This window comes from Cynocephalus volans, chromosome 4 (assembly GCF_027409185.1).
Source record: "Cynocephalus volans isolate mCynVol1 chromosome 4, mCynVol1.pri, whole genome shotgun sequence".
NCBI classification, from domain to species: domain Eukaryota; kingdom Metazoa; phylum Chordata; class Mammalia; order Dermoptera; family Cynocephalidae; genus Cynocephalus; species Cynocephalus volans.
In genome coordinates, this window is record NC_084463.1 from 16,235,678 (window position 1) to 16,262,846 (window position 27,169).

The window sequence follows — 27,169 nt, forward strand, 5'->3', positions numbered from 1 at the left end:
GGTTTATTTCAGAGGGAAAAACTCAAGCTGAATGTCCCCCTCCCCCATCCCTGCAAGTTGACCCCCTCCCCCACAGCCCTGTGGCCCTGGGGCTGGGGGAGAGTGAGAGGAGGACGACCCCACCATGCTGCTCCTGGTTTGGTCTCCTGTCTAGGCCCTGGGTCCCGAGACATGCAACATGAAGGGTAGTCAGAGAGAGGAGGCAGAGTCTCTGCGGGGGCAGTGGGCGAGGGTGGAGGCAGCGTGTAAGGCACTCTCCACTTCCAGGAGAACACACCAAATTATAAAATTAATGAAATCCTGTAGGTAAGTGGTATTTCCCTCAAGGTGGCTGGGCCAGTAGCTATTTTCATGGGTAGATTATATCATGTTGAGTGAATTACTTATAATTGCTTATCCTGGCAAGTGGAAGAGAGGCATATCTTGGCCTAGATCATCCTGCCAGCCAGGAGCTTGCCCTCCAGGGCCTGCGGAAACAAAGTGGATGTGGTGGATACCCACACGGGGTCAGGGTGATGCCAACACACTGAGAGGTTTCCCTCTGTGGTGGCCAAAGCTGCAGGCTCTGCCAGGCTGGGCACTGGTAGGTAGGACCAGAGAGGGCACATATAGGGCCAGTCTTCTCCTGACAGGACTGGGCTGCTGGAGAGAAGGTGGTGCTGTGTGGATGTGAGATGAACAGCTGTCTTGTCCAGGCACCTACTGACTGCATGGGGGAAAGGGACCTTGGAGAGAAGTGGCCAACAGGCCTGGGGACAGCAGGGCATGGGCAGGAGTGGCAGGCTTACACCAGGTGGGCACATACTGCTAGCACCAGTGATCCAGCCCAAGAGGAGGGTGGTGGGTTAGGGCAGAGAGCCCCACCAATCTCTCACCCTGCAATGGGCTGGCCCCTGAACACAGGAACGATGGTGACCATCAGAAGTCACAAGGCAGGAAAGGGGCCTGGATGGAGTGTGGCTAATGGGGGACTCAGGACTGCCCTGAGGCAGCAGAGGGCTGGAGTGGGCAGGCCCAGGCCAGGCTCCCTCCCACACGGATGAGCACAGTAGCTGAGCAGGCAAGAGCAGCAGGGTCAGTAGGGAGGGGAGGGGTGGTAGCGCCTCGTTCCCTCCTGCCCGGAGCTCATGGGGCCTCGTTGGACCCGATCCCGCTGCCTTTGTTGACGTAGAATGGCCGGTAGTGAGACTGTGGGGGGAAACAAGAGTGGTTAGGGAAGCCAGATGAAGTCCACTAGCCAGCCCCACCCTACCCTAACTCCCTCCAGGAAGCGGCAGTGGTCCAAACCCCGACAGTTCTAGGGGCCTTGGATCTATCTACCCTGGGATCAGGGTTGGTCTCTAATGTTATCAAGACCTCCAGATTCAAATCCTAATTACAGTTTATTCCCATTAACGAGTTGGTGAACTTGAACTTCAGCCTCCTCTTCCCTGACCTCATCAAAGTGGTCTCTCCACAGCCCAGGAAGACCCTCCCAGCCCCACCATTTATATAGCACTTTCTACTCTACAGAATTGTACAGCACCATGCCAAGTGCTTTACATAGATAAACTCATTTAATTTTTACAACCATCTGATTAAATGGGTTACTATTATCATATCCATTTTATAGTTGAGCAAAACAAGGCACAGAGAGGCTAGGCACCTTGCCCAAGGTCACTCAGCTAGTAAAGAGAGGAGCTGGGACTCGAGCCCCAGCAGTCTGGCTTCAGAGTCTTCCCATCCCGCCATGTCTTGGCATCACTTCTTGTGTCTCAAGGGCTTTGAGTGTTTGCTTGTGTTCTCTCTGTGTAATTCTCCCTGACAGAAGGGTGCAGAGAGAGCAAACAACTGCTTCGACCCAACACAGACCCAGGCTCCCTCAGTCCCTTTGCCTCCCTCATCCTGCCCTGGCACTGGTATTTAGGGAGCATGTCTCAGGACAGAGCCCGGTGACAACTCTCCAGCCTCCTCTGTGTATCTCATCGTGCAGTAATTCCATGAAATCAGCACCCCCTCCTCCCCACTCCACCAGGTCCCTGAGAAGACAGCCCTTCCAGGGTGCTACTTGCCCATGTTAACACTGTTGGTCCCTAGAGGGTCTCAGGAAGTGGATTTGTCCCTGAGGAAGCTGCCCCCAGGGCCCACTGATCCCAGTACAGGAGACACCATCTCACCCTCACACAAACACTCCATGCGTATTCATAGCCCCTGCTCCTGGCCCCCGCTGGCTTGGGAACTTGCACCTCCTAGTCAGCTCCTCCCCTGCATCTGGTCCCCAGCAGGACTCAGGCCTGGGGAATGCCAGGGCTGAGGGTCCTCAGCTCAGACCTTGCTTAGACCACCCGTTAAACAGAGGAAGAAACTAAGATCCATGGAGGGGAAAGTCACACAGCTACTCAGGGGCAGAGAAGGGTCTGGAACCAGGTCTTCTGACCCCCCAGGGCCAGCCCGGACCCCAAAGCAGTCCAAAAGGCAAAGTGACCAGACTCAGAAACAGCTACAGCCTTTTTGTCAGGAAGGCTAGGTCAGTGGTACAGATGGCAGGTCAGTGAATGGCGCCATCTTGTTAAGAGCCCAGAGTGGTGGGTGGACAGAACATGGCCCCATGGCATCTGGGCAGAGTGCTCACCTCCACCCCCACCTCACCTTCATCTCCCTGGCTCAGGGTCACAGCACATGAGAGGTGAAAGTGCTATAAAATAATCCAGGCCATCTAATTCATGTCACAGATGGGGAAACTGAGGCATGAAGGAAGAATGGCTCAATCAGGTTACACAGCAAGTTGGTGAGAGGGCTGGGGCCAGACCCCAGGCATCCTGGCTCCCAAGCCAGACCCTTCTGCACACCAGCACCTGCCTACATTCAAGGTGGTAATGAGACTTCTCTGTGGGGACCTGGGCTCTGTGAGGGTGGGAAAGTATGTGGTAGGGAGGGGAAACACTGAGTCTAGAATCAGAAAACTTCTTCCCATATCTGCTTTTTGCAGTCCTGCTGTTGCAATGCCCCTGGGCCCAGCTCCAAATTACACACACGATCACCTAACTCCCATTGCCAGCAAATTAAAGATTCTCTTCAATTAAACCAGCCCCAGCCATTCTTTGTAGTCCAGAGCAAATCGCCTCTCCTGCTCTGACCTCTAAATGCAAAGACAGCAGGAGCCAGGGGCCCTGTCCCCTGTCCACAGTGAAACCCTGATGCTACCCACATGCCAAGGCAGCTGGCCAACCCCTCCAGCAGGGCCTAGCATGGGCCTTCAGGAGAGAAGCATTCCGGAGATGGAGGCTTAGGTCTCAGGCAGGGGTCAGGCATGTCAGCTCTAAAGGGCATTGAGGATCACCTCATATCAGCACCCACTTTATAAAAACCAAGAAACAGTCCCAAAGAGAGTGTCTGACTCATCCAGGATCCCCTAGCCAGCAGGTGGCCTAGACCCCAAGGCCATGCTTCCCTGTGGTGCTGCTCTCCTATGTCCCTGGCTTAGGGTTATTAGATACTGAACCCTAAATACATCTGTTTCTAACTTTCCAGCCCCCACACTATCACCCCAATAGCTGCTATGCTGTCAGAGCTGGAGAACTGGCCCCCTGGGAGATGGGACCCATCTCAGGATGCCCGTCCTCTGGACTGAGCAGTTTACAGTCCCAGAACTGGCAGAGACCAAGCTGTCATTCCACAAGCATAAGCACCCAACAACCATTTCCCAAATAAAAAACCAGGGCTACCCACGTTACAGATTAGAGAACTGAGGCCCAGACAGTGTGTGCTTAGCCATGTGCCCCACCTGTGAGCCCTGGGTCTCTCCTCCCCTTTGCTGCATGCAGGTATTCAAGCCACTGCTGCCTCCTCCCTCCACTCCATGGCCCAGAGAACTCATCAGCCTCCCACAGGCCGTGGGAATGTGAAGACCGGTTGCCCCTGGGGAGCCCCCTCCAGTGCCCAGTCTCTGGACACACCTGTGCCCAGGCGGCCTCTCCTGGCACCATCTCACTCACCAGCAAAGTCTGCTTGCCAGATTTCCAAGACTGGGGCTGGGCCTTGGGGGTCTGGCTCCGGATGAGGGAGGGATAGCCTGGGAAGACGAGAACTCTAGTCAGAGGGAGCGTGGGCTGGTGGTCAGGGGTCCCCAGGGCCAGAGCAGCACAGCTGCCTTCTCCACAGTGCTCGCCAAGCGTCCTCCAGCCCATTACCAAATGCAGCCACCTGAAGAGGCATGCAGCAGCTGAGGTGCCGCAGCTGCAAATCCTGAGGGCCTGGCCGGAGGCAGGAAGCAGCAAGGCAGACAGCAGGAGGAGGAGCCGGCCAGGTGGGCTGGGCCAGGCAGCAGGGGAGTGTCGCCCCCAGATCCACACCAGCATCACACTGCTCTGCAGGGACTTCCACCCACCCTCCCACCCCAGAGGCTAACACCGTGGACCCCTCCCCCTCCCGGAGTCCGGGAGAAACACTTCACAAGCACAACCTGCCAGGATTTCCCGGTAGGAGAAGCCCATTGACTGCCCTGCACTGGGTGGACAATGCTTCCCGTTTACTGAGCCCGCTTGTGCCAAGCACCGTGCTAGGGACCTCACATATGTCTCCTCACTCAGCACCCTCCTTTCTGCGAGCTCAGCAGTTTGCCCAAGCTGCACAATCAGGGTTGTGAGCAGCAGTCAGGATTCAAATCCAGGTTTTGCCAGACTGCAAAACCCATATTCATGTTCCTTCTGCCCGGCTCTGCTGCCTCTCCCGTTTCACTAGCCAGAGACTAGGGCCCAGAGAGAGTAGTAATTTGCCAGGGTGGCTGCCACCCAGGGTTAGGACAGCAAGCCCGAGAGACCCAGAGCAGGTGGTGCTCTCTGGGCTTGATCACAAAGGTGCTGATCCAGAGCCAAGCTGCCCTGCCCACCTCTCTGGCCCCTCTCCTCAGCCCAGAGGAATCTGTAAGGAGCTCTGGTCCACAGAATAAGTGAAAAGCACTCTCAGTGTCAGCCAACAGCCTGCAGACAGACAGCAATGACTGAGAAGAAACAGGCTGTGACCTGGACACTGAGGAGCTCAAGAAATAAATTGGGTCCTTGGCCAGAACCCTGTCCAACGAGGCTGCAGCCTGCCTTGGGGAAGCTCCTGTCCTGCCCTGCTCTAAGCAAGTGTGAGCAGGCCAGGCCCAGAGACCCCCTACAGCACCACCAGGCTGCCAGCCAGGCTGGCCCTTCCAGGTGCCTCTGAGCAAGGATGCAGAGGGAGAACCCGGGTCTCTCCCTGCATCTGGGGATGGGGGCAGCCTTGGAAAGACAGGGTTCCATTGGTCCGGAGTAGAGAATGAGAGAGGGGGATTCAGACCTCACCTCTCAGTTCCCAGAAAGAAAATCCCATGCCAGCCATGAGAGAGGTGAGGACAGGGGTGGGGTGGGGATGGGGTGGCCCAGGAGACCAGCCTTGTGCAGCAGGCAGAAGTCCAGACAGAGGGGGCTGGGGATGGCGGGTGGGGGCATGCATCCCTATTCCAGGGAGCTCTGGGGAGGAGGGACCAGGACACCCTAGAAGTGGCAGAGAGCCCCCACAGGATGTCCCACCTGCCCCGCTATGGGAGAGAAAAGGGGAGGGATGAGAAACAGGCAGGTACCAGGATTATTTTTAAACAGCCCACTGTGGTCCAGTGGTTTGGAAAACTCTGCAGTGGCCTGTCCCAAGGTGGTGAATTGATAGGGGGCTTTCCCAGTGCCTGCTGGGAGAGAGAGAGGCATTAGCGGCACGCTGTGCTGATCCTGGGAAGGGCCAGAGGGACTCACACCTCACTCAGCCCTGAGCATGCTCTCTGCCTCCAGGGTTGCTGAAGTGGGTGCAGGTGGGCTCAGTCCATGCAGGCTGGCGTTCTCCATGCACACAGAGCAGCCTCTGTCCAGGGCCACTTCGAGCTAGCCTGGTGAGCTGAGCGCTGATCTATGTGAAGGTAAAAATGGGTGTTCCCGGGCTCCTCCTCCCAGGGTCTTACACAGGAGAGTCTACATAGGCTGATAGGGAGACACTGGGGAGTGCAAAAGCTCCGAATCTTGCCTAAGGGTGGCCATCTTCCCTGCCTGGTGATCTTTGGTCCAGGCTGAGCAGAGCAGGGAGGCACCTGCTGGAAACCAGGCAGGCCCAGGCAGGTTCCAGAGTTCCTCAGGCCTAGTTCAGAGATGGGACATCCCCTGGGTCTGCAGGTGGGGACCCTCTGCTCAGGTCCACTTCTTCACCTTGCTGGGAGCTTCAAGAATCCTTACCTGGGTATAGGCTGGGATCCCAGCCTGGAAGGGACAGCCAGGTGATAAAGCCACCTCAGAGCTACTACCTGGGGTCTGTCCGCCCCACACAAACCCTCTCCCTCTCCCTCATCCGATCCCACCCAATCTGCGGGTCCTTTCTCCCAGGCCACATGTTTTGCATGCCAGAAGAGAGATGAGTTACTCCCACCACACCCCACCAGAGCTGTCCCTGGGATCTTCTGGGTAATACATGAGGGTCTGGGGTCTAGAGCTAGGGGCTGGTTCAAGCCTGACCCCTCAGGATGACCCCAACCCCAGGGGACAGGAGGCATTGACCACTCAGCCTTGTTATAGAGCTCTGGAGAGCATGACAGGCAGGTGGGGGGACAGGGTGTAGGAAAAAGAGAATCAGATTTGGCAGGCCTTAGAGGTCATCTGGTCCCACCCTTCCCAAAGGGGCTCCTGAGGGACTCTGGCTCTGTGGGATATTAACTGCTGCTGCATGCCCATGGGGTCCTAGAGTCACCCAATGCTGGAGTCACTGGGTGAACAAAGTTAAATAAACTCTTGGCAGTAGGAAGACTCGGAAGGTACACCTGACAGAAGTACCCCGGGGATCTTGGAGGTGGGGGGTGCAGAAGGCATGGGGCGTCCCACCTTCCTGACCGCGGACACCTGTTGCTGCAGTGCATCTTCAGGGACTGGAGTCTGGTGAAAAGAGCCCTGAGAAACATGGTTGTGGCCTAGCCCCTCAAGGCAGCAGCTCCCCCAGCTGTCAGGCCAAGGCTCTCTCCTCTCTACAAGGTAGAAGGAGCAGAGACCAAAGCAGGGCCTGGGGAGGACACGCAGGGAGGGTCGGGGTAGGAGAGCTCACCTTTCAGGGAGAAGGAGGAGCTGCCTTGCACTGCGGGCAGGTCGTCGGAGTTCTGAATGGAAGAGGAGTATTCCCAGACCCGGGAGGTGTAGTTACCTGCCAGGGTGAGGAAGGGCGTCAGACCTTGGCAGCCAGGTGTGGAGGAGAGCGGGCAGGACCAAGATGTGGCCAATTCCATGGCACTCTTTCCAGCCCCTTGCCATGTCTCTAGCCAAGATGTGCCCCCTGGCAAGGCTACCCCCATTGCTTCCCACCACCAAAGTTATCTTTCCAGAATACAAAGAGTGTAGTCATGCCCCTGTCCTACCTAAGTGCCGCTGTCCTCAGAATAAGGGATAAAGTCCATAACAGTCCACAGCTCTTGCATGGGCTGCCGGCTCCCCACCATCTCCACTCCCTTCCTGGCATCTCTTCTTTCCATCAGTCAACATTCCAACCAGACTGAGCTCTCAGCTCCTTAGATGCACCAGTTTCTCTCCTGCTGCAGCCTTTGTGCCAGACAGTGTCCTCGGCCTAGGACACTCCAGCTGCTCCCACCCTTAGCAAATTCATGTAGTGGGTCTTCACATGGAGTGGGTCAGCTTGCGTGTCCCCTCCCCCAAATCCATGTGTGCCTCAGCCCCACGTCCCACATCTCCCTGCATGTCCTGTCCCCCTGGGTTGCAGCTGCATGTCTAATTGTCTGTCTCCCCCACTGAGCTCCACGGGGGCCAGAATATGCCCATCTGTCCCAGAATCACACCCGGTGCCTGGCACAGGGCCTGGTTCCGGAAGGTGCTCATTCCCTAGCTGATGGATGAATACGTGACCAAACGAACAAATAAATACACACACATTCTAAAACCTGGGGACACAGACAGCCAGCAGAACTCCTAAAATCCTGTTTGCCAATAAGTATCCATTTGTGTCCCCATAGTCTAGAGGACAACGAGGCTGTGGGGCGAGGGTAGGGAGAAGAGCAGGGGTGCTAAGATGGCATTGGGCTGGGGGCTCAGAGCCCCTCTGTGGATGATAGATGCTTCTCCAGCACCCGCTCCTCACCAGCACCCCCTCCCCACCAGGCCTGAGCATCAGGGGTCTCTTTAGTAAAGCTCGCTCCCTGGCAGTGCCCACCAGACCCGGCGATCCTCTCCCACAGCTGCCTGTGGGAGAGGTGGGGGCTGACGCTTGGGCTCCAGGGTCAGAGATGGCTGGGGCTGACCACTTGTCCCAGAGCAAACCCCTCCCACAGGGATCTCAGGAGCTTCTGCAGCAAGCCCCCAGCGGGCACACCTGCCCAAGGCTCCACGAGACTGCAGGCCTTGCCCTTTCATTCACCCGTTTGTTCACTCTGTCTCTCTTCCAACAGCTGTTCCTGAACCCTCCTATTTCTGAGCCCTGGGGTTAAAGCAGCAAACAGGACAGACACAGCTTCTGTCCTTGTGCAGCTCACAGACTGTGGGGTATATGAAGGGGGCCGAGGCTGGTCACAGCTGTGAATGTAATCCTGCACAGAGGCCTGAGCCTTGTGCTGTCCACCGGGCGTCTCTGGCCCTCTCGTCTCTGTGGGCCTTGTCCTCACTGAAGCATCCTCCTACTCTGCCTTACCCCATCACACCTTTGGGGCGTGAAGGACTTGGACTCAGGGATTTCCAATGAGGCTGAGGTTCCCGGCTGCTTTTCCTCCAGCCTAGCTGACGATGTCACACACACACCGACATATACTCTAAGCTCACTAGGACCCCTCTCCACCTAACTCTGGACCCCCACCCATCCCAGCTCTCCACATGCATCTCACACTGGGGAGTCCAGCCCCCTGCTCTGTGGCCCTGCCCCACCCCCACCCCACCTGCCTGCACAGCCCCCACATGGGCCCCTGCCCACCCCGAGCATAGCCACCCTCCTACCTTTGGTGCCATAGAGATTGTTGAAATTCTTGAGGTTGGTCTCCTTGGAGAGGCGGCTGGGAGATGACGGCTGGTACGACGTCCGGGCCCCACCTGTGCAGCAGACAAGGAAGGGCTGTGTCATTGCAGAAAGGTGGGTCTGACCTGAGGGGTCTCATGCAGGATTCCTTGCCCCCAAGCAATCCCCCAAGTGCCTGTCACAGGAGCCAGAATCTACAACTAGAAGGAGTCTTTTGGGTCTAGCATAAGGCGATCACTTGATTTATCATGACGGAGGGGGGATAGGGAGTAACTGGGGAAGAGACACAAAATGTAATCATTTGGAATGATGAAAGTGCTAATAATGTGAATTTGATCATCACATACTGTACTGAAACACTGATAGTCAACTCTGTACCCCATAAATATGCATAAGTAAAAATAAAAAATAAATGTATCATCTAAATTGGGGCATTTTTGAGAGGGCGGGGGCTCTATTAATTGTGCCAAGAGCATCAGGTGTAAACTTGGATGGTTCTGGATAGACTAAGACATAAGGTCACCCTACTGAGGGGGCCTTGGAGGTCACAAGGAGGCTGGTCACCTGAGCCATCCCTGTGTTAATGAGTCCCCAAAGGCTGGGAAATGAGGTGCTTGGGGACAAGGAGAGGCTATGGCACTGTGGGGCATCATTGGGCCCTTGGCCAGATGAGGGCTGAGTGACTAGAGGTGGCTGATGAGCCGAGCCGAGCTGAGAGCCCCCGCTGTTGCTTCACCTTGGGGGCTCAGAAACTTCCGCAAGGGCTTTCTCTTCTCCCTGCAATGGGCCCTCACAACAGCCTCATGAGGAGGGCTGAGCAGGATCAATGCCCCAGTTTTAGAGATGACAAAAATGAGCCCCCCATGGGTCAGCGTCCTCTGTTGGCTCTGCCCTTCCCCGCCTAACCCCCAGACTGCATCGGCACCCCCAGTTCTGTCCCACCGGCCCCTGCACCTGCTGGCCCTTCTCTAAACCTTTGTGCGGTTCCTCTTGCCCCAGTGCCCTCTGCCTGTCACAGTCATGCCCACTTTCCTGAGCACACAGTCCCTCTTTCAGGCAACCTTGAAACTAACCTCTCCTGGGAAGGAGTCATGGCCACTGCTCAATCCCAGTGACCCCAAAACTCCCAGACTCAGGGACTGGTGGCTCTTCAGTGGCCTCATTCCCTGGTCTCCTAATGACTCTCCTTGGCCCTCCTTCGCCCCCCCCTCGCCTCCACCCTGAGCCTGGGAGCTCCCAGAGGGCAGTTTCCCTGTCCCTCCTGTCCCCAGCACAAGGCTCTACCCACAGTGCTTGGGGCAGGGATACTGGAGGAACCTGTTTGTTCCACCTACAAATGTCATAGACTGACTCATAGTGACAGAGCTGGGAGGTCTCCTAGCATTTGAGTCCAGACAGGGATACTGAGGCCAGAAGTGGTAAGGCCACCCCAGCCCCAGGACTCTCGGGTGACACCTTGGCGGGCCGTGTTCTTCCCTTCACCCCCTGGTCTGTGCCCCTCCTTGCAGCCTGCAGTGGGACTCACATTGACCCTCAATCCTCTGCAGAGCAGGAGAGATAAGACAGGGGACTCGATGCCACACCAGGTCTGGTCCTTGGACAAGGGGGAGAGACAGGAGGGACCAGGCCTGGGTGAGGCTGGCGTCGGGGCTTCTGAGGAGAGGGCTGCTGGAGACAGCTGGTCAGTACAGCTCATCCTCTCACAGAACTCAGCTCAAAGGGGCAGCGCCCCAGCCAGGGAAGGCCACAGGACTGGCCCACTGGGGCCTGGCCCACACCAGGAATGTCAAAGAGGGGGAACCTGGCATGCAACTGCCACCCCAGACCTCCCCAGGAAGTACAGGTGTTGTTTTCAAAATGGGTGGGGCGGCAGAGGTTCTTCTCCGTTGAGCTCATCTTTCCAAATCCCCCAAGCCACTCCCTGTGTGTGTGTGTGTGTGTGTGTGTGTGTGTGTGTGTGTGTGTGAGAGAGAGAGAGAGAGAGAGAGAATTGTGCCTAGGGCCTGGAGGCTTCCTCGCCCTAACCCCTCATGCCTTCTCCATGTCCCCTTCCTCCCCTCCCCTGTCCCCCTCTCCTCCCCCACCCCAACATGCACATGCACATGCCCCTTATGTAACGGACATCGTTGTGGTTTGTTGCTCGCGCCCAAGAATGTGAGAAGCTACCACAGGGCAAGGACAGGCAGACACTGGTCTCTCCCCACCAGGCTGTCACCCCACAGGCCAGGCTGGGGCTCTCCAGGACCTGGGGAGGGAGGGCCAAGGGGGCTGGGCTGTGTGGTAAGGAGATTCAGTAGAGGAGTGGCTCGCTCCCTGCCCTTGAGGATCAGGAGGGTCTGGGAGGTGACCTCCCTCCACAGGGCTTGAGACCTACAGAAACCTAAGTGAAGCAACACAGCTCCGGCCTGGCAGAGGAAAGCCCTGGAGACGCTTTGGAAGGAACCAGAAGCAAGGCTGCGGGCTGAGGCAAGGGGCAGGGAGGGAAGCCTCTGAGGAGCTGGGTGCTGGATGATTTGTCGCCTAAACCAGGACACTTGTCACTTCTGAAAGCGAAAGGAGGCACTGTTTATAACCACACCAGGACAACAGGTAGAAGCTAGGACTTTCCCAGGCAAACTACGGGCAAAGTCACTCCACCCAGGAGGAACCTGGCTGAGAGTCACCCCACAGGTGCTGGGGCCCTTCAGCAGCAGGAGGGACACCAGGTCTGGGGTGAGGGGGCCCAGCCTACCCTTGGGTGTGAGGTACATAGAGTATCTCTTCATGGTGTCCGGGGCACTCCACTCGCTGGCGTAGCTATTTGTATAGCTGTTCATGTAGCGATGGTCACCACCTGGGAAGGAGAGAGGTTGGGTCAGCAGAGGGGACAGAGGAGAGGAGGAGCTGGCCCTCTGAGGACTCCGTATCCCTCTGTCCCAGGGAGAGCCAAGGTTCCACATCCTCAGAGAATGTGACACTCTGCCCAGCCTCCACTCTGCTCCTGAGCTCATGGGGGCAGGGGAGGTCTACAGTGAGGAAGAGCATGTGCACAGCACTTTGCAGTTTACAAGGTGCTGTTGATATCCATTTCTTATTTGATCTGTATATCGACTGTTGAACAGGTATGAACATCCTGTGACAGATAAGGAAATTGAGCCTCAGGAGGTGAAGGAAGCAACTTGCCCAATGTCACATGTCAATAGGGCAGAGTTGGGGTTTGAGCCACGGTCCCCCACTTTGTGGCTCAGTCGCAGCCACTGCTGGCAGCCTGAGGTGGTAGAATGAGGTGGCCTCCATGGCCCAGGGATCCAGGCGGTTAAGCCAAGTGAGCTGCTGCAAGGGGACACCCACCTGCAGACCCCTAAACCCAAACGAATCTGCTGCTTGATGCTTGACTTCCCTCAGCTGCCCTCCATGCCCCTCTCCTTTCTCTTACCACTTCCCTGCCCTCTACTTTCTCTGTCCTTCCTGCTCCCTCCCTCCTGGGCAAGAGGAGGAAGGATTGGCTCAGACACCCATCCTTCATCTTCGTCCCTACCCAGCAGGGTTCTGGCACACAGTAGACACTCAAAGAATTAACAAGTGCCCTCCTAGGTGTTGACCCAGCCCTGTGCCCCACTGAGCCCATGATGCATGTGGACTGGTACCCCTGGCCCTTTGAGGGTGGGAATGAGCCCCGGTCTGGTGGACAGGCCAGCACCAGGGAGGGGTGGATGGTCACTGTAAGGTCTGACTCACCAGCCACCCACCCCCACCTCCTACAGAAGACACACCCCCAACAACTACACAGCAGCGACAAAAAAAGTCAACACAGAGGCAAAGGAGTCTTCCCCAGCGGCCACAGGTTAGCACAGGCAGGGACTGAATCAGCGGTGCCCAGCCCTGCTCCTGTCTGCCCCCTCGCCGCAAACCTTGTATGGGACACAGGGCCACACCTGCAAAGAGGCCATGACCAGCACCATCGTGACCTAGAAATGGGACAGTGAGCAGCCATTAGGCTGGATGGTTCCTGCGAGTCTCACAGGCAAACCCACCCCAGTCAAGGCCACCCTCCCAGGCCTGGCCAGACCTCACACATGGGACTTACTCCCAGGATGTAAACCCCAGGAACAGTGATCATTACACTCCCCAACCCCACTGCTGCTGCCACCAGAAGGAGCCTCTTGGATGAGCAGACATGAGAGACTGAACGCAGAGTGTTAAGCACAACTGTACCACTTCCTAGCTGTGTGCTCTTTGAAAAGATGCTTCTCTGAGACTCAGCCTTCTCATTTGTAAAATGCAATGCACCCCACGGGGATAATAAGGTAATGCCCAGCACACAGGAGCACTCGATGACCGTCAGCGTTGCCATAGCCATCAGTATCATCACTATTGTCATTAGAAGCAGGGTTTCAGGATCTGAGTGCCCTGTGAAGCCAAATGATTGTCTTGCTGTAATGGCTTCTCTGTCCTCAGGTGTGACTGAATATCCCCCTCATTTCACAGGGACACTGTGTGACATCATCACCAAGATACAAAGATGGCCCCCCAAACCCCAGCCCTTCTGCACACTCTTACTCCCGTTTTCCTTCCCAAAGAATCATGTGCTCCACCTAGAGACCAGAGAGGGGTCATATCCCTTGAGGTGTTCATGGCTAAAAGGCTGTTCATTAATAAGGCCGCATTCTTTTTTTTTTTTTTTGTCTTTTTTGTGACCGGTAAGGGGATTGCAACTCTTGGCTTGGTGTCGCCCTCACCGCACTCAGCCAGTGAGTGCACCGGCCATCCCATATAGGATCCGAACGCACGGCAGGAGCGTCGCCGTGCTCCCAGCGCCGCACTCTCCCGAGTGAACCACGGGGTCGGCCCTAAGGCTGCATTCTTAAGGCCCCATGCTGCCCCCAGGCCACAGGGTGGTGCCTTGGGGAAAGTGTCCAGGCCGTCAGGCCCTAAAAGGACTGGGTAGAAAGGACTTAAAGAGGTGGTTCTCAGATTCAGAGGCTTTCTGTGAGATGATTCAGTTGACTTCTGTGGGGACACTGTGACTCAGAAGAGAAGCTGACTTCAGGGGAGCTCGTGAATCACAGAGACACGCTGCGTCCCACCAACCCCAGCCCAGCCCACCAGGCCAAGAGCAGCCTCTGGGCTCGACACTGCTCCACACAGCCATGGTGACAGACAAGCTCTCCCTACAAGGAGTCTGGCCCATACAAGCAACACATTCACACAGAGCTAACAATCAGGTTAGGTGGGAGTGAAACCAATCCCTGAGTTTCATGGGCACCCACAAAGAGGACGTATTTGTACAGCCAGTGCCCAGATGCTCTCTGCTCTGGAGGCCCGTTGTAATAGCTGCATAACTTTGGCAGCAAGTTCAGTGGGGGGGCTAGAATCCCTGAATCCTTTCCAAACACCATGGGTGGGAACAATGAGGGGCCAGCAAGCTGAATGCCACCTATACCAGGCAGCAGGAATTGGCCTGGGAGAGAACTGCCCATGGTCTTGGGGCCCACCCACAAGAGGGGACCTACCGTTCTCCATGTGGTTCCTCTCGATGAAGTTGCGGCTCAGGTCCGCCTTGCACATCTTCTCGACATGGCGCATGCACACATTGAGCAGGTCGTCCTTGCAGTTGCCGAGAGACTGTGCCAGGCCCTCCCCCTCCAGCAGGACATGGTAGGTGGGCAGAGGCGGGGGGAGCGAGTAATTGCTCATCAATGCACCAAACTCCTACCAAGAAAGGAAAGAAGACGTGAACTGCCTGGGTCTTTATGAGCCATGGGGAGCCTTCTCTACAAGGCGCTCTCACAGCCCAGCTGGAACACTTGGCGCTGGGAGACAGAGGAGCAGGGTTCTAGATCCAGCTCTGCTATTCACCACTTTCCCTCCCTGGACATTAGTTTCTTCTGTAAAATGAAAAGTTTCAATTAAAATCCATTGGGTGCTAACATCCCTGATGGCACCAGCATTCAAGTATGGAACTCCATGGTCCCCACCTCTAAACTGGATGCATCCTGTCTACCTCATAAGGGCTTATGAGAGGGATGCAGGCTGCAAGGACTCTGGCAGTGAAAGCGCTAAAGATATGCAAGGTTTCTCTGCAGAGTTCCAGCTGGTTGCAGTGGCGTTTCCCCCTCCCACGATGCTCTCAATTCTGCCTCCACACCTTCGTGCTTTGCACTTTCTTTCCCCCTCTCCAGATAATGCCTTCTCCTCCCCAAATCCTAACTGGCCTTCCAGACCCAGTTCAAACTCCACAAAGCTGTCTTAGATTACTCCAGGCTGCTTGACCTTCTCTGAGCTTCCACAGGCACTTATCTCCACAGCCATATGCTTTATCATTTAATTACACACTTTTCCTACATTGTTTTCTAATTGTACATGCCTTATCTTCCCAGCTGGATTGCAGCTGCTTGAAGGCAAAAAGCATGTCTTACGTTTCTCTATTCACCACAGCACCTAATAGCATATGGGGACACGCGGAAGTACCCAAGCTCTAGCAGATAGAAGGGTAGATAGATGACTAGACAAACAGACTAGATCAAGCAAAACAAATATGCAGCACTCAAATGCCACTCTCCCTAACTCAAAGCAGGCATCACTAATCAATCACAGAATGCTTTCCTGCTGAGCCTAGAGCACTGCTACTACATACATATCAGTTGAAGTTGGTACAAGATGATGGTCACATGCCATCTTGAGAGTAAGTAGGAAAATGGATAGGATGGAAAAATTAAATGGACAGATGGAATGAGCTTGAATGGATGGATAGAGGATGGATGATGGATGGATAGTGGATGGATGAATGAAGGGATGGATGGATGATGGATGAGAGTCTGGGGAAGGAATAGAATGTGATGAGAGACTAAGGGATTGAACAGCAAGGGGAGTCTCTTGTTACCTGCAGAAACAGCACCGAGTCACTGATGCTGTGCAGCTGCTCCCGGGTCTGCTTGTCTTCATGCAGTACCTTGGCCCTCTCATCCAGAGCATCTACGATCACCTTCACTTGGTCCACAGCATCCTGCTCCCGCTGCTCCAGTGCAGCCCTCACTTCCTCCTTTTGCTTCTCCAGGTCCCGCACCAGGTCCTGGAAGTTCTGCTCCAGGATGGCCTTCTCATTGGTGGTGAAGCTCTGAGTCCAGAGTCAGGGGAGGGAGGCAGGAGGGTTTCAGTAAGGAAAAGAACCTCCCTAGTGGGGTGCATCTTTAGGTCCCCAACACAGGATCAGGGCCTTCCCATCACCCCACCCTGGCGAGCCTGTTTGGACAAGAATCTCATTCAAAGTCATCACTGAGGGATGCCACCTACTGAGAGAAATGGCCAGGATTTTTACAGCCCACCCTTCCTTATCCACCTGTGGCCCCTTGCCCTTGGTGGGTTGATACAAGCCATCATTCCACCCTTTAGTGACTCCCCATTGGCCCAGAAGTTCTCCCATGAGTTAAAGTGTGCTCACCGAATCCCCAACCAGAACAAAACACCATTCAGAAAGTGAATTGGCTGGCCATTTAAGCCACCAGGGTCAAGAATCAATGATTTCAGATTGTGACTTGCAATCATCCAAACCATGGCAGACACATATCTAGCCACTGTGGCACAAGTAAAGAGGAAATGGTATGTATTTGGTGGCTGAGTAGTCTGGTGGGCACAGCCAAAATTGGAGGATGTCAGAAGACACATTAGAGGACAGGCCTGGGGTCTTTATTTGCTGGGATGATATAAAATGAACTTTAGGTGACAGGCAAGATCTCACTTGGATGCCTGGCCCAGACTGAGAAGAGGCGTGGGTAGGAATGCCAAAGAGGGTGGGAGAAGCCAGAAGAAATAAGTGAGGGATGTCAATGTGGGCTTTAGACCTCAAGCAGAACTGAGCCCTATGCCTGCCTCCTCCCAGGCAGAGCAGGTGGGGTGAGGGGGCAGCAAGGTGAGCCTGGGTCTGCTCACCTTGATGCGGTCCTTCTCCTTCTGCCACTTCTCAGCTTCGTCCTCAATCTCAATGATCTTGAGCTGCAGCTGCTCCTTCTGCAGTGACAGCTCTGTCTGCAGGGGAAAGGCCAGGGTTGAAGAAGTCAGGGGGAGGAGGTGGAAGAGACCAGAGCACCAGGGAGTGGGTCTAGCCAGGGAGCAAACTCTCGGGCAGGACTCATCCCTCATGCATCCAGCCCTTCACTCAGCGGGATCTTGGATGTGCCAGGCACCGTGCCAGGCACCAAGAATACAGCAGTGAGTCAAACACCATCTTGCTGTATTCTCAGGCTGCTAGGGATGGACATTCTAGCCATGTCTTTATAAGGGCTAAACCTCTGCCTGGTTCCTCCACCCAACATGTGCAGGAGGGAAGCTCATTTATGGGGTTCTTGCTCTTTTCAATGGGCCTGGGGCCATTGGAGAGAGAGAGGGAGGGGACCCAGCCCAGCTCAGCCCAGCCCTGCCCAACCCAGGGAGTGTCTCGTGGCAGTAAAAGTGTGCAGTGTTTCTATGGCATGACGTGGGGCCTCTGCTGCAAGCAGGAGCCGGGCTTGCCGTCGGCGTGGACTCCGTCTGGGCAGGCAGAGCTATAAACCTGTTTATGGGAAAGTGAACATAGTCTGCAGTTTTGGCAAGACAGGGACTTTTACCCAGGGTCTCTGGGGAAGGAGAAGGCTAAAAAGAGTGAGGCTGTGAAGAGTGGATGAGAGAACAGAAGGAGAGGGTCTAGGGACCGCTGCTCAGGGGAGGACACAGACTGCTGGGTTCTGGGGTGGCTTGGAAAGAAGCTTTATGAGGGTACATTGGGACATTAGCTCTCATATCCATACCATTTGGGGAAATGCCCTTCTCTGAAAAGCATCCACCACAGAGACAAAAGGGAAGGCATGAAGCAAAGACCAATCCCATTCGCCAAGCCAAGAGGCACCTCCCTTGTTCTGCGGGGCTCTCCTCTAGGGCTCTCAAAGCCCTTTCCAGCTTGGAAGGTAGATGGGTGATCTCCACCAAACAGGCAGGATGACCAAGACCTCCAAGAAAGCCTTGGCTTGCTCAAGACTCCTCACTACCACTGGGCTCTGAATGCAGAGCCTTTCTCTAGCCATCTCCTTGAGGGATCCACAAACATAGTCAAGGTGAGGAAGCCACAAGGAATGTGAGCTCCATCAGCAAAGAGTCGTGAGAAGTGGGCAAGAATCTTTACCGCATGGCACACCTCCTGAGCACCCCACCAGGCCAAATGGGTGCCAGTGGGGTACCTGCTGAAGACACCCAGGAAAGTGGGGCCAATGTAGATGTAGTTTCCCTGGCTTTCTTGGAAAAGCGGCCCAGAGGTGGGGAAGACATGAGGCAGGAGCTGCAGAGCTCCCCCAATAGACAGACAGCCCCTGATTTCATGGCCAGCCCCCTTCCCCCTCCACACTCCTGGGCTCTCCAGGCAATGAGCCCCTAAGTTCCTCTCAGTAAGCATCTGCCCCACCAGCAATGGGCTGGAAGTCCCATAGCACGGAAGATGCCATCACCAACAATGAACATGTGCTGCCAAGAGGAGAGGAACACAAGGAGATGCAGAAGAGGATTTGGCTTGGTCTCTGGAAGAAGGCTGAGGAGAAGCAGCAGTTAGTAGACACGCGGGGAGAAGGTTGAGAGCAAAGAGAGAAAGACCCCACTGCAGACAGCAGAAATGCAACCCTCATGCTGTTTGAGAATGCAGAGCCTGAGAGTCCAGAAAATAGAGGTTGGCTGGGCCTGGCAGGTGAATCTGAGCCAGGAGGAGGAAACAGAGAAGGTGGACAACAGGTCTGTCCCAGGCAACGTTCCCACCACTGGAGAACTGAGCAAGGCCTGAGGTCAAGGGGAGGCCTCCCACCTATTGCAGCTGAGGCTTCCTAACCCCACTCAGGGGTGGAGGAATTGGCACTTGGGATCCACCCCCCCAACTCATCTTTTCCAGAACAAGGTCTGCTGGAAAGGAAAGCAGAGAACAAAGTACATTCCCTCCCACCCTGGGACCCCGGCCCAACCCCGGTAAAAATCCTTTCGCAGATGGGGGAAAGGCAGCCCATCCATGAAACGAGCAATGGGAGTCCAGGAGGGAGCCCACCCAGAGCACAGGAAAGAGAAACTGACCGTCTGAGTTTGTTTACTACCACCTACAGGCTGGTGGCCTTTGCAAGTTGCTTAGTTTCTCTGTGCCTCAGTGGCTCCATCTGTTCCATAGAGGTAGTAAGAGGACCCGTCTCCCAGGGTGGTTGTGGGATGGACTGGGATCAGGGAATACAGCTCCCTGAAAGTACCTGGCACAGAGTAAGCACTGACTGAACAATGTCCGCATCATCACTGTTGCAAGGACACCTTCCACGGACCAGGCGCCTTGCTGCGTGCTTTCACTCACACCACCTCGGCATGGCAGGCAGGTCAGCCAGGCACAGGTGAGCGAGGGGAGAGGACAGGTGTGGTCAGGTGAGGTGTTGGTGGTGTTCAGTGGTGAGCCTGGTATGTGTCATTGGCTTGAGGTCCAGGGGTAGTGTGTATGCTGTCCAGATACAGAGTGAAGACTGAGGTGTGCATGACAGGCCAGGGAAATCAAGACATGAAGTTGAAGATGCAAAACAGAGGCTTAGCTCATGAGTAATTGGAGAAGGTGGATACTGGGGGAAACAGCATAAAGGGATAGGGGTAGGCTGAGCTCCTGCAAGTGGAAGAAGGTTTGACCAGACAAAGTGAAGGCCACAGAGTCGAGTGCCTAAAGTGAGTAGCAGCACACAGGGGAGACCTGTTAGGAGCTGTATGGTTGGGGTAGGTGTGGAAATGTTTCTTCAGGTGAGCATGGATTTGCTGGCCAAGATGGAGGAAGGAGGTAAGAGCAGAGGGGATGGAGAAGCCAGTGAGGCTTAGAACAGTGAAGTGTCCAGGCAGAAGGCAAAGAGAAGCCAGCCCCCGGGGGCGCATCCTGTGTAAGAGGGCAGTGGGCTGGCCAAGGGTGGGATGGCCGAGTTGTGGAGAGGAGAGCTAGAGGTACAGGCCAGAGACCCGTGAGGGAGGAGGAAGGTGGGGGAGGGCAGGTCAGAAGTGGAGACGAGCTGTCTGTAGCAGTGGGCGGAACAATTGGTGAGATGGAAAAGAGCGTGGCCCTCCTATTTCTTTGGGGCACTAGGGAAGTCAGACGCAGGCTGGGAGTGGCCCTCGCTCCCACAGCACTTGCAAGACCAGGCTTGCAGGACACAGGGACCTATTGGAAGGGACCTCAGACTGGGGACTCTTGATGCTACAATGCTCCTTTCTCATCTCTGGGATGAATCCCACCCTGTCAGGGGAAGAGGGTTTGGGGTGAGGCCTCTAGGGATGCACCTAGCATTTGTTTAGATCTTGGCAATTTTTCTTGTACACAAAATGCTATAACATGGAAGGGGGCCAAAGATGTTGGGTTCTCCTGCAACACTAGAAGGAAGGAAAATAACTTTAATTAACTGAGCATCTACCGTGTGCCAGAAATTTACTCCTTTAATCTGCGAAAGTCCCCTGTGGAGGTAAGTGGCATTATCCCCACTGTACAGAAGCAGAAACCAAGGCCTAGAGAGATTACATAGCTAGCCTGCGTTCTCATGGTTAGAAAGTGGTAAGGACAAGATGCAACAGGACTCAGATCCCATTATGTGGCCTGAAGAGGTGCCTGTAGAGGTGGTGGCTCTGGGCTGTCCTTTGTATCTTCCAGGACATCGTCCTTCCCCTTCATTCCTGCTAACCTGAAGCCACCCAGGCTCCCCCCACCTTGCAGGTGGTGCAATCTGGCATTCTACCTCTTTCCTGCTGCCCCCCTTTTCCTCTTCATCCCTGCTGAGGCCCCAGCTTTCTCTCTCCCTCTTTCCCTCCTCCCTTGGAATGTGGTTGAAGCCCCTGATGTCTGAAGGGGCCCCAGCTCCCCGCAGCCCCACCCTGCCCACGCCTGCCTCCTGACTTCCTCCTACTCCTGGCTTCATTCCTTCCACCCTGCCCAGGCCTGTCCCTAAACACTTCCTTTGTTCCCTTCTCCCGCACTCGCCTGGTTGCCTCTCATCCTCTGATGCCTGGAATAAGCCCTGCGTGGGCCACCCAGCCTTAAAATCCTTCCGGCCTTGGGTGAACAGAGCTTTCCCTGAGAATGGAGAGTGGCACAGCAGCTGGTCGTGCCTTGGCCTGGACGGGGCCTTCAGATGCAGATGCACCAAGCACTCACCTGGACAGGTGTACCTGCACTGCCTGCAGTGAAGGGGAGATCTCCTGTGGTCTTTCCCTGGCCTGAATTAACCACATGGGCCGTCAGCTGTGACATTTGCCAAATGAGCCAGTTAATTGCCAAATTTGTACTCTCAGACAAATGGTAATTATCTGGATAAGAATCTGAAATGCTGGATAGATTTCCCCACTTCCACCCAGATGTCAGACAGCTCGGCATCATTAGCCTCCTTGGCTGGGGTTTACGGTTCTTTCCACTTCCTCACAGCCTCTGGCCAGGGCAGGGAGGGCTGGGCAAGGAGGGCATCGCCCTGGCATCTCCAGACCAGGGTGGGCCCTTGCAGAAGTCCCCTCGTCTCCCCGGGCCTTGGTTTCCTCATGGTGAAATTGGACTAGGTTTCTGACACCCCACCTTGCTACACATTAGAATTCCTGAGGGAGACTTTTAAAAATACAGACCCTAGGCCCCAACCCCCAAATTAGATTCCCAGGGTAAGGCCTGGGAATCTGTGTTTTAACCATTTACCAGGCAATTCTGGTCTGAGGACCATAGATTGGGAGCCTGGACTTGGTGATCCCAAGGAGACCCTTCCAACCCTATGGGGACAAAAAGTTTCAAATGGTGGAGAGGATCCCAGCTCTGCCACTTGTGAGTGCTATAACCTATGTAAGAATGCTGGCATTTTTGAGCCTGTTTCTCCACCTGTAAAATGGGTGCAGTAACCCTTACCCACAGGACTGCTGTCAGCAGCAACCATGCAAATCCCGAACCCAGAACCTGGCTCCATAGAGACTGGGCTGTCTTTCTGCCTGTCGCCCACCTTCCCCACTTCCTCTCTCTAAACCTCTTTTATTTTGTTGTTTCCCTCTTGGCACCCGCAGAGGTCATCCCACCTCCTTTCTCATCCACCCTGTACCAGAGCAGATATTCTCCCCAAGATCTCCAGGGAAAGTGGCCCCAGGCCCCTCCAACTCCTCCTCCTGAATCCCAGTCACTGCTGTCTCCCCAGACCAGGGCAGCTCAGAAACTCAAGGTCCAGCGGCTGCCCATACCTAGCAGCCTGTTGGCTCGGCCCTCATGGAAGAATTGGGCAACAAGGTGAGAAACAAAGCCCCAGGACATGGTGAGAGAAACGCACTGAGCTGAGTGACGGAGTGGAGAGAGTGGACCAGGCGCTAGGCCCCTTTGGAGCGATGCTTGTGGCTGTGTGTCCTCTACACATGCATCATCATGCTGTCACCCTAGAGCCTAGGCCAGGCCCACGACAGGGTAGGGCCTCCCAGAGCAGGCAGCCATCCACCCGGCAGGGGTCCTAACACCCTGGCCTGTGGTAGCAGGAGGGACTTGGGACAGACAGAAGGAGGGGCCATGAGATCCAGAAAAGGATGGATATGTACATTTTAACCTCATGCACCTAACCTAGCCTAGGAAGTGTCCAGAGGTGGAGGGATGGACAGGAGGACATCTATGGGACCCCTTGTGATATTTGGGGTATCACTGAAAACATTCTAACCTAGAGTCCATCAGAGGAAGACACTGTCATGTTGCTACCAAGTGACCTTTTCTAACACGAACTCTGCTCTGAGTCTGTAGGTAGAGCTGAGGCCCAAGAGATGAGCAGCCACTGCCATGGGTGTCATCTACAGCCTCGCGAAACTAACCCAGACAGGTCTGAGGTTACCTCACTCGGGCCTTCACCAACAGGCCTGCAGAACAGGTTCTGCACAGGCCTCTTGCAAAAACCTGCGCAGGCTGATGTTTGGGTCTGCAGGAGATGCCTCCAAAGGAGGCCAGGACTGGCACGCTTGTTCACCTGGGGCCATCCTCCCACTAACTCTGCTCTGTGCCAATGTCCCCTACGTTTGACATTCCAGCAGAGCCAGGCCTAGACTGCTCTGTTTTGTCTCAGTCTCCTGGATGCTTGGCCTCACTCCTCCCTGCCTATCTCTATGCCACAGACACACACGCATGTGCATACACACACACGCACACATGCAGACTGCCCCAAGCTCCCACCATTGAAGTCACTCCAGTGGACCAGGCATTTTCTCCTAAATCACACACGTTGAATGTTATCTTCTCGGCACCCTTTCCCAGAGGTACTCTCAAATATTGGAAGAGGACTTAGGGGGCTTCTTCCTCAAAGCAGTCTCTTGCACAGGTCCCCTCCTTTCCCTAGGCCTGTGTTCCCATCTGCAAGGTGAAGGAGAAGACTGATGAATTGCTACCTCTCCATCAGGCCTGGAATTGGGTCCCCTACAGTGGGATGTTCTCTTACAGCTGCTTCTGTGCGACTGAGAGGGTGCCGCTCACTCTCCTTTGTGCACCTGAGCTCTGACTCCTGACCTATATTGTTAGCCCTCAAGGGCAAGGACCGGGTCTGTGAGTCCTACCATGGCCCTGAACATGAACTTGGAGTTCCAGGTGCCTTCAGACAGGGCTGCCAAGACCCTCCTGCCTGCCAGAGCCATCTCTTCCAGGCACACTCAGGCTTTTCTTTAAGACACTCTTGCTTCACATGAAATTTGGGGCCAAACCCTGCATAGAAAACAGATCAATAAGGCTGTGCTTTGGGCCGAGCCCGTGGCGCACTTGGTAGAGTGCTGTGCTGGCAGCGCGGCGACGCTCCCGCCGCGGGTTCGGATCCTATATAGGACTGACCGGTGCACTCACTGGCTGAGTGCCGGTCACGAAAAAACGACAAAAAAAAAAAAAAAAAAAAATAAGGCTGTGCTTTGCTTGCAGTAGAGGTGGGAACCTGGAGGCCTGCCTCTGGGCACCTCCTTGCCCCCCTCCTCGCCCTGAGGCCTCGAAGACATTGCCAACAACTCTAGGGCTCTGTGGGTCATATGAAAACCAACAATCCAACCCAGGCCCTAGGTTTCACATATAGGGAAATGGAGAGTGAAGAATGGGAGGGACTTATCCACAGTCTTACAGCTAGTTAGAGGCTAAAGCCAGCACTGGAGCTCATCACATCTACAACCCAGTCTGAGGCTCTGCAATGTCGTGGTTGCTATGGATGAAGGTGATTGGCTCTTGTTCTGCTAACTTCCCAAGTAAGCTCCCTGAGAACGGGCTCCATTCCCCTGCCCCATCTCCATCTCCCAGTATGAAGCCTGAAGTCAGGCTGGAGTCAGAGGATGGGGGACCATCTTCCTGGGCCAAATGAGGCTTCTGGAAAGGATCTTTGAGTCTCTTCCCATCTCTAACTTCCTTCCTGCCCAGGGGTGCATGGAGAGAGTAATCAACAAGCTCTGGGTCAGGAAGGCTGGGCAAGGAGGAGTCCTGTGCTGGCCCATTCCGAGTCCCCTGCACTGGCCACCGGGAAGGTTTGCCCCAGGGAGGCTGCCCGCAGCAGAGAGCTATGTTGCTTCGGGGGGTGGGGTGGGAGTGGGGGCACAGAGTGGAGGCGGGAGGGTGGGAGGGTTGTGAGGGGAGGGCCCAGCATCCGTGGGTCAAAGGCCAGCAGCCACAGCTGGGCCCTTAGCCCAGAATACCTGCCCCAGGTGTGCCACTTCCACGGGCCTCCACTTGGCCCTGCTCCTCTCCATAGAAGTACAGGTGTAATCACATACATGGAGCTCAAGCAAACGCACTTATGTATCACAGATACAAATATATGCAAACATCCACAAACACACATGCATACAAAACACTCACACATATATATGTACACCTTATCAGCAAGCGAACTCCAACCCTCACCGATAGTGTCCACCTACAGGCATAGGCACGTCCACATGCAACCACACACACAAAACAGGCCCGGCTGGAAGGATAAAGCAGGCTGTGGGGGAAGTCAGGAGACTGGCTGGGGAATCAGGACAAGCAGCCACTGTACCACAAATGCAAACTGTGACACCAGCAAAAAGGACATTTCAGTGACCCCCAAAATTCCCTCTCTCTAGTGTCTTCCTTCACCCACAATCCATTCCCCAGGGGCTAGTCCTACTCAGGTGGAAAGAATTCTCTCTCCCTTAAGACAAAAACAACAAAAAGAAGAGACACCCAAGCCAGGCACAGAGCTCAGGAGTGAGTTCTGTGCCATTCGGTCTTTTTCTCTGACCTGACTTGAATTTATCCTATGAGCTTGGTCAAGCCCCCAATCTTTTCCGAGCCTCTGTTTTCTCATCTAGGAAATGCCCCTGTGTTCTGAGACCTTAGGGGGTTGGGGAGTTCTGGGAAAATATAAGGAAAATGTCAGGGCCTCCCCGGATGTTCGGAGCCTCGCCGAGCATCTGAGGTGGGCACGGGTGCCTGCACGGTGCTCCTTGTTATTGTCTAATGTGATTGCCCACGCGCAAAGCTTCTAGAGGACGCTCTGGGAAGCCATATTAGATCGACTGCTCCTAGCTCTGAATAAAGCCTATTATTTCTTCACTCGCGGCTCCCAGGACCTTTTCCTATTACCCAGCTCACAGCCCTGCATGTGGACGGTTTGTGACCCAGTCTGGACAACGGGCTCGAGGGGTCTGTGAGCCCCAGCCCTAGCTCTACAGGGAGCCACCTGTGATCCCAAGACTGAGGGTGCATAGGGAAAAGAAATGTTTTCTAAAAGAGCCAAGGGCAGCAGCAACTTAAGCCCCGAACACCAGTAAGCCCCAGTGGAGAAGATCAGGGTCAGAGGGGCCACGAGGGGCCCAGCAAGTCACCTCCTTCTCGGCCTTGGCCTCTTCCACCGTCACGGTGCTGTGGTTCTTGTGCTCCTGGAACATGCAGAGGTAGCAGATGCAGGTCTGGTCGGTCTGGCAGAAGAGCTCCATGGTCTTGCCGTGCAGGGGGCACTTGCGGGCCTCGAAGTCCCGGATGGGCTCGAGCAGCTGGTGGTCGCGGAAGGCGGCGCCCTCCAGGTGGGGCTTGAGGTGCAGCTCGCAGAAGGAGGCCTGGCACACCAGGCAGGACTTGACGGCCTTCTGCTTGTTGCCGATGCAGGAGTCGCACAGCACCTCCTCGGAGCCCGGCCTGGACCGCAGGAGGAGGCCCGAGTCGGCCCGGGGGTAGCTGTTCCTGCGCACCTCGCCGGGCTCCGCGACGGGGCCCGTGGGCTTCCGCGGCTCCGAGAAGAGGGACTTGCGCAGCTCGCTCTTGTCGGCAAAGGTGACGGGCAGCTTCTTGGCGGCCCCCAGCTGGAGCCCCGCGTACGGTGACCTCTTGCCGTCCGCAGAGTCCATGCTGAAGTAGTTGGAGCTCTTGTCATCCGCAGACTCCACAAACTGGATGATGGGCCGCCGCCACTCGTTGCCCGAGAACAGGGCGCTCTTCCCTTCCCCTGGCTTCAGGCCGCTGCCCAGGCTCCTGCCCTCGGCCACCTCGCCGCCGTGCCCATTGGTGGCCTTGGCCTCCTTGCCGTCGGCCTTGGTGCCGTTCTCCAGGCTGCCGTTGGGGCCCGACGGGCTACGGGCGTCCCTGGCTTCCGGGCTCGACCCGTTGCTCCTGGAGGCATCTGCAGCTTCCATCCCGGTCCCTTGGCTGGTCTGGTTCAGGCTCGCTGGATCTGCAGGGAGTGTGACCTTTCCTGAGGGCGTCTCGGCGGGCAGTGGGACAGGCAGCCACAGGGCCCAGAGACACACCTGTGCGGAGGTGGAGAGACAGCAGCAGCAGGCACAAGCCTGACACAACGGGCCCAGGGAGAAGCAGGCGGCTCCCACAGCCAGCAGAGCGGCTAATTATACAGAAGGCCACGCCCTGCACATTCATACCTAACCTGATTTTTAAAAGAAGTGTTTTTTTTTTTTTTTTTTTTCCTCCTCCAGTTTATTTTCCACAGCTCAGCAACCTGTTGGGCTTCCTCCATCTGACGCGCTTGCTTCTCCCCAGGGGAGGTGGAAGGCCCCGTCCCCGCAGTGGGCAGGCTCTGCAGAGCCCAGTGGACCCTGGGGCAGAAGGTGAGGTGTCCACAGAGGCCCGAGGGACAGAGGGCTATTAACTGGGTCACACAAGCCAAATAGTCTTGTCATTTGTAGGCCTGGATTTCAGAGGAGAGATTCTCCACCCTGGGACAGTGGAGTTGCTTCTTCCTTTAAGGGGAACGGTGGGTTC

General features: G+C 55.5%; 1 protein-coding gene across 3 annotated transcripts; it reads right to left on the reverse strand.

Moving 5' to 3' along the window:
- TRIM29 (tripartite motif containing 29) lies at positions 1-26,695 on the reverse strand. Of its 3 annotated transcripts, none has more exons than XM_063093905.1 (10): positions 25,783-26,695; positions 16,891-16,986; positions 15,845-16,078; positions 14,475-14,673; positions 11,714-11,815; positions 8,964-9,056; positions 7,078-7,173; positions 5,585-5,683; positions 3,975-4,051; positions 1-1,188 (listed from the first exon to the last, which is right to left on the reverse strand). In XM_063093905.1, the coding sequence occupies exons 1-10, from the start codon at positions 26,584-26,586 to the stop codon at positions 1,126-1,128; spliced, it is 1,863 nt and encodes a 620-aa protein (XP_062949975.1). In that variant the 5' UTR covers positions 26,587-26,695; the 3' UTR covers positions 1-1,125. The 3 variants fall into 3 exon arrangements, with proteins under 3 accessions (XP_062949975.1, XP_062949974.1, XP_062949976.1); XM_063093904.1 differs by having other exon boundaries at positions 5,585-5,686; XM_063093906.1 differs by lacking the exon at positions 5,585-5,683.
- Between the last annotated feature and the right edge of the window lie 474 nt (positions 26,696-27,169).

Coding starts and splice junctions, on each gene's coding strand:
- TRIM29 (XM_063093904.1), bottom strand. CDS start 26,586: ATGGAAGCTGCAGATGCCTCCAGGAGCAACGGGTCGAGCCCGGAAGCC. Junction 16,987..25,782: donor AGGCCAAGGCCGAGAAGGAG/GTGACTTGCTGG, acceptor TTTCCCCTGCAG/ACAGAGCTGTCACTGCAGAA. Junction 16,079..16,890: donor AGGAGAAGGACCGCATCAAG/GTGAGCAGACCC, acceptor CTCTGGACTCAG/AGCTTCACCACCAATGAGAA.